Below are 7397 nucleotides of genomic sequence, written 5' to 3'. Positions count from 1 at the left end.
CCTCCATCTTTGTGAATTCTATCATATCTAAATACATTATACCTTTCATCAATAAATTCATTATTATATATACCGTCACACAACCAAGTTTCAGTCAAAAGTATTATGTCGAAATTAGTGGCTGCAATACCCGTGTACAGTTTATGTAATTTGGTTCGAATACCCCTAACATTTTGATAATTTAAAAATAACGTCTGATCATTGCTGTTCATATTTTACGTTAAACTTCTGACTTCATCAATAGTAGTGAGGGTATATACAAAGGAGTCATCAGCCTTTTTCCTTAATTTGATATTACCCGCATAGTCAACCCAGAGGAAAGCAAAGTTTTTCTCTCTCTTAACTTTCCTGGCCTCACTAAAGATTATTCTACGGTGCAATGTTAAACTCTGGTTGACATAAATAGTCCCACCCACTGACAGACCCAGATCTTTACAACTGAGATTTCTTTTCACTTTTCTTTTTGCAATAAATTTATCCTTATCTAATCTCCTAACAAATCTAACAATAATACCTGGTTCTGGTTGGCTGGGAGATTTCTTCAACCTATGACATACATCTATCATATCATTAGTAACACTTATGTCCAATGCTGTACCTACTCTCTTAATTATATTATTAACATCTTCATTTGGTAAGACAGGTATACCTTGTATTTCAATTGTGTTCCTTCTACTATACTGGTCCAATTCATCTACATGAACTTTTAATTTGTCAATTTGTTTTTTTAACGATAGATTTTGATTCTTTAATTCGTCAATTATATTCATGCATTTATTCAATTCCTCAGTTTGATATTTGATGAGGTTACAATTCTCGTCTAGTTTTTCATGGATGGTGTTTAACGAAGCACCTAACTCATCCTCCAGTCTTTTATTAGAGCCTTTAATTTCGTCGACTTCCTTTTTGATTGATAGTAACAAATTGTGTACTTCAGACAAAGTGGGGAGTTTTTCAGCCTTATCCACAGAACTGTCACCAGACATGGATTTCCGTCGGGCCTTCTCACAATCTTTACATCGCCATACATTGTCTGAGGATTTAAGAAATTTCACATCATCTTCCTTCAAGTCAACACAAGCACTGTGATAAATATTGCTGCACTCCTTACACTGAATTTTTGAATTTACATCTAGTCTAGACACTGATTTCGAACATTTACCGCAGATTCCCATGATGTACCACTCAAGAGAAAAAGAAGAAAAAGAAGAAAAAAAACAAAAACGATGTGCACCCGAATAATGTGCTCCCAAATTCTTCTATTATTTAAATGATTGGTTTTCTGACAAGTAAGAAACTAACTTTTTTAATATTTGTAAATATGCCAATTATGTGATACGTATTTTTCACCAGCTTTTAATGTCACTACTTGAATTCAAAGTTTTTGCTTACATATGATCTGGTACTACGCACTTGTGAAAATTACCAAGAGTGAGTTAGCAATGCTGAATAGTTTGTTTACATTCGATGCTAGAGTATCACGCAAACTAATAAGTGGATTTTATAATGACCAGTGAAATAAAATGACTGTATACCATATTTGTCGATGGCACTGGTACTTACTTGTCAATGCAGATACAACAGCTGCCTCTCACATGCAGAAAAACCACTGAATCACATCATTTAAACTGGAGCACATTTACAGTCACATACTCACAAGGGTTGCAAACTGCAACATATACTCTATATATATAAAACGTTTACTGGGTAAGGGGTAGGGTAAAAACGGATCCAAAATTTCACGAAATTCGTACAGCGAAAAAAATATTTTTGACTTCATATTGCAGCAAAACTACAAAAATTAATAGAAAAGAAAACTATAAAGTTAAGAATCACTCGTATTGCCGGGACAGAGAAAATAGATACATATAGCTCAAATTACCTGTATACTTACATAATATGTATATCCAATGTTTCGCAAGTAATTTTCAATCAATATAAAAGTTGAACATTAAACGTACGATTAGTTTTCTCGAATAAAGATCACATGCACCGCTGAGAGCTCAGGAATAAGCTTAATCTATGTTACGGCACTGGATATATGCTTATGTAATACATTACGACCTTATGAAATTGTATAAGAAACAGAATGTACTTAAATTGAAACGCGAACTATACGAAACATCGGACTTTCAATCTAACTTGTTTGGTGACCCAACCCAAGACCACACACAGCAAAGATGAGTGTCGTAGCTCCCACCACAAGGTTAAGGAAGTTCCTGTTTAAAGTGTCAACACTGAGATGTGAAACTGTAATAAAGCATTTGATCAATTTGAAACAAAATATATTGTAGTAATAATTTACTCTATTTCTTAAGATAATGAATATTATATTCTGTTTTTAAAAATGACAGTCAAAGCAGAATGTTTTGGATAATAACTGAGAAATTGTAAAATTTCAATTTCGGTACGATTAAATACATTCGTGCTGCTATGTATTGCGTTATCCGTTAGGAGGTCTTGAACAATTCTTATTCAAAGGAAGGAAATAAACTACTGTATAGTACTGGGGATAATTTAATAGAGTTTAATTGTATATGCAGTACTGAAGCTATTTGAGACAAAGTCTATTGCTGAAAGTGAAATATGAGTTACTATTAGGGTTTTATCCCGGGTATGTTATACCCACTGATGATTGAACCTGGAACACACACATGGAAAGCATTAGCGCTAGCAAATTAGCTACGAAGAGTTATATCATACCATAATTCTAAGTCAAGAATGAAGGCAAAAAATAAGAAGCGGAACGACAGACTGTACGATAATAATACTTTAACAATTTTAATTTCACACTATATATTTCGAGACTTTCGAGACGAGACCCGAGACGAGACCGAGACTTGGCCTTCGAGACCGAGACCGAGATCCAGACAGGCATCTGTTGACCGAGACGAGACCGAGACCGAGACGGCGATTTTTGACTCGAGACGAGGTCGAGACCGAGACTGCTACTTATCAACCGAGACGAGACCGAGACTGTATAAAGTCTCGTCTCGTCTCGTCTCGATACCATCCCTACCAGAGACGCCCATGGCACAAAGCACTATTTTTAACTATTTTTGACCCTCGTTGTTGCACTGTTACCTTCAGTGGAGGATTTACGCAGGCGGCAAAGGGGCTAAGCTCGTCCAAAATTTTAGAATTTCTATATAAAACAAATCAAATGTTACTCAACCTTCAAGTCCTCCCCCCTAAAATTTTGTGATTTCTAAACATGAAGTGTTCCTAAAAGAAGCCCCTAACAAAATATTTCTAAAATCTGTCGCGGGTTACCTTTGTGCCCATCCCCTTTTTTCCTTATACTCAGATATTAGAATCTTTTATACTCAGATTGTCACTGGTATTTTTCTGTTTCTTCTTCAGCGCGAGTTTTCTTAAATATTGCCAGAAAATTTTTCTTTTGTTTGGTAATTAGTCAGTGTCCTTTATTCGGTGGTAGCAGATCATGTATCAATTGCCGTGATAGTAATACAGGTGCTAAGACTGCTAATGATTTTAATGGCTCCGTCAAACCTATGGTAACTAGACGAGAAACTTAGTTTAGTTCTAAACATGTAAGAAACCGAGCAATGCATTTCAAATGTAAAAATAATAGTAGTAATTAACTAGTTACAAGTGGAATAACGCGCCTTAAAACAGAAGAGAAATCAAACAGTGTGAAACAGATTGAGATATAAAGTGCAAAAATTATAGCAGAAATGGAACCATTAACAAATAGCTTACATGCTATGATTTAAACCATTGATAATATTTAAACCATGAAGATAAATTTTTGATTACATTGTTTCTTCGGAAAAAAGGTATTGGTAGTAATATTTAGTATTGAATACATACGTATACACATAAAATGATTGTGTTAGGGAATTATTTACTCAAGTTCACGTATTGTTATTTCCTTGTCGAGTAGTTTGTGTTTTGTATTGTGTGTTTTGTATCTTTTCCATCTGTAACATTCGCGTTTCTTTGTTCTTGTCCTGGCTATGTCCAACTTAAAACTATGGACATAAAAGTAAATAAATAAAGGAAAATATCCAATGATGATAACACAGTACGGTTTTATCTTTAAGTACCGGTCTGAAGGCGGATCTGAGCCAAAATGTACAAAGAAACTGTACGCTCCTGTATTCATGGCGATGTGTTAAACAGGAAATGAAATGGTTAGCAGAAGTCTGACAATTACGTCACTTGGTATGCTATTATTTCAAAAGTGTACGTTACACAAAAATTCACTTTAAAAATCTCCCATTTCACTCTATTTATGACATTTTACGATATTAATACAGTAGTAGGACATGGTTACTTCTAGCGCATTTCCCCCCTCCCAATATTTTTAACCAGCGCAGAAGGAACCAACTAATTATACAAACTTACACAGCGCAAAGTATTCCCATAACTACAATGTTAAAGTGAGATCGCATAGGCTTTTATGACATTTAAAATCATAAAAACTTACATCTAAAAACTTATAACTTATAGTGCTGACTTTGATTGAAAAAATAGTTTTTGTTTGGTCCAAATCGGTTCAGAAATAGCTGAATTAGAAGAAGATAAAGTTTAGTATGCTGCATAGGCTTTTATAACATTTAAAATCATAAAAACTCTATAACATAAATAAATTTTCAAAGTAAAAAGCAGCAAAACCTGTGCACAAGTGGACCTGAGAGGACTTACGCCTTTCTCTTATTTGTTTGTTTGGTTTGCTTTTGGCTGCCTCTCAGGCTCCTTTTTCTGTTTGTTTCTCTTTTTGTTACTGCTTCTCTTGTGCCTCCGTTTTCTTTCTGTTGCTGCTTCTCTTGTGCCTCCGTTTTCTTTTTCCGACTAGCGCTAGTCTCCATTCACGTCAACTCAATCTGATTTGCTTGGCTTATAGATGAGAGAGTGAAAATCCTTCTTCTGGCTTGGAGGCGACTCGAACCTGCGACGACCACGCCGATAACTACTCATAGCTGGCCAGACCATGAGCGAGCACACTCGATTAACATGTACTCAAAGAAATCAAGTGAAAATCGGTCCTTATATATGAACAAATACTTCTACAAGTAACGCCATCTATTAGCAAAGTGATAAACTACACGATATGCAGCACTATCTACTGAGTAAATGAGTAACTTCTTAAAATTAGGGATGGCCACATTTTTTCGAAAAATACTTTTTCGAAAAATGGCTTTTTCGAAAACGAAAAACGAAAAACGAAAAATTTTTTGAGAAACGAAAAACGAAAAATTATTCGAAAAACGAAAAACGAAAAATTTTTCGAAAAACGAAAAACGAAAAATTTTTCGAAAAACGAAAAACGAAAAATTTTTCGAAAAGCGAAAAACGAAAAATTTTTTGAAAAGCGAAAAACGAAAAATTTTTCGAAAAACGAAAAACGAATTTTTTTTCGGAAAACGAAAAACGAAAAACAATCGAAACAGAAGGACAAAGTTTGGAGATGGAACACGAAGGGACGAAACGAAACTGAAGAGAAATTTGTAGTTGCGAAAGAGCAACATTTCTTTCCCTGCCTGGTTTGATTGCAGTTGTAAACAAAAGAAAATAAACGCATCATTACATACAGATAAGCTTTACTCCTGGACTGAAATTGAATAGTATCTTATTTCGCTGATGCGGCGGGTTCTAATCGTAATAGCTATTTGAGACTGCTTTTATCTAGTACTCGCCTTTGCTGATACGGTACGTGGTTTCATATTGGCTGTGACTGCATATTTTGGTAACAATAAAAGATTGTTGTTTGGAGAAAGGACACGTGTCCTACGATATCAACACTTCTGATATGTTTATTGGCCTAGTGGGAGAAGCATTAGTTCGTTACGAGGAATACCCAACCGACGTTCATTATATCAGTTACCAACGCAGAGCTTGTTTCGAACTAACTGCAAGAAGATATTTTCGGGAAGTATTTACAATGGGAAAGTCGAATATATGGGAACATTTCACTCGTGAAAATGGTGGTGTTTCTTCAAAATGCAATTACTGTCAAAGTATTATCCACAATCGAAATTCAACAACTGGCTTGTGGTACCATTTAAGATCACGACACGTTGGTGTTATACAGGAAACATCAAGACAGCAGTCACTGGAAGAGATTATTGAGGCCGAGGGTGATCCAGAGATGAAGCCACAAAAGAAACAGAGGTAAGTGGTTGTATATAGGGTCTACATATCTATTGGTGTCATTTGAAGCTTCTACCTTCCTCCCCGAGTGAAGTAGATAAGATTTATTTAGGGGACACTCGTGTTTAACACTCTTAGGGTAAAAATGAAAAATAGCGTGACACGAACACACTTAGTGGACTATTTATCTTTACACTCTTGTAACTTTTAGAATAATATAAAAAAAAGGCTGAAATTTTGTTACAAACTAAGGATGCTACAGTATCACGAACATCCACAAAGATCCAAATGGTTTAGGCTTCTATAACAGTAATTAATAACATGGACGGGCATGCACATCCACAGTACATTAGTGTTACATACTATGATCATGATATGATTTATTTCAAATAAATAGGTACAAAAAGTTGTCATCATAGGTATTCTGCCATTATTGGCAAGTTACTTACCGCAACTGAGAAGCTTCCATGCTCCTTAGTCTTCATGTAAGGGGTTGCAATTTGACTTTTTTTCCCGAAAGATTTTATTTCGATAACTGCTTGGATGAGTATCATATCCAACAACATAGAAGGTTTTCAACGGACGTAAAGATAATAATGCAGTTTACAGCAATTTGATATCTCAAACTGATCTGGAGATATGATACACATTGGTAAAGTTTGCAACACTGGTTAAAATTATGTAATTGCAAGAATTTATTGTAATTACAAGTACCAAAATCTGTTTCTGTAATGTTATAAAAGCAAAAAGGATCAAGATAATTACAAACAATCCCCAAATACGTCATTTTTAGGAGTATCGCTATCAGTATTCACGTTTTTCATACCCCCTGAACGATTTGAGATATCAAATTGTTGTAAAGGCTCTGAGAAGTTTACGTCTTTTGAGAATCACCTACGTGATTAGACGTTCTATTTATGTAAGAAATTTTTCGAAAAAGTCTAATTTTCAATTTCTTGTATTCATTCGAAATAAGCCATAGTCATAATATTCGACACTAAGGTACTTCGAGTTTGCATTTCACCGTCTGTCTCACTTGTATTCATAGACAGATCAAGGAGGGAAAGGTCATTCACCTCCCTGAGTTTCACAATCACCAGTGCTGCAAAAGTCGGTGAGAGAGAAAATAGAATCTTTCACTGCCTTCTTTCCTCACCGTTGAGTTCGTCCTGAATCCGCCTATGCTTTTATTAATACTATTATCAGGTTTCTGAAGTTTAGATGCTTGTCATATTGCAGCGTCCTTAATATGAAACACTGGATAACAAATTTGTGTTGTA

At 35.0% G+C, this 7397-nt stretch overlaps 1 protein-coding gene across 1 annotated transcript; it reads right to left on the bottom strand.

Annotated features, from left to right (window-relative positions):
- Positions 1 to 215: 215 nt before the first annotated feature.
- LOC145674191 (uncharacterized) lies at positions 216 to 1175 on the bottom strand. The gene has a single exon (XM_081744023.1). The coding sequence runs from the start codon at positions 1173 to 1175 to the stop codon at positions 216 to 218; it is 960 nt and encodes a 319-aa protein (XP_081600149.1).
- Between the last annotated feature and the right edge of the window lie 6222 nt (positions 1176 to 7397).

This window comes from Thermobia domestica, chromosome 17, assembly GCF_964235325.1.
Source record: "Thermobia domestica chromosome 17, izTheDome1.hap1.1, whole genome shotgun sequence".
NCBI lineage: Eukaryota > Metazoa > Arthropoda > Insecta > Zygentoma > Lepismatidae > Thermobia > Thermobia domestica.
The sequence above is the reverse complement of the archived record's forward strand: the minus strand, read 5'-3'. Positions and strand labels throughout refer to the sequence as shown.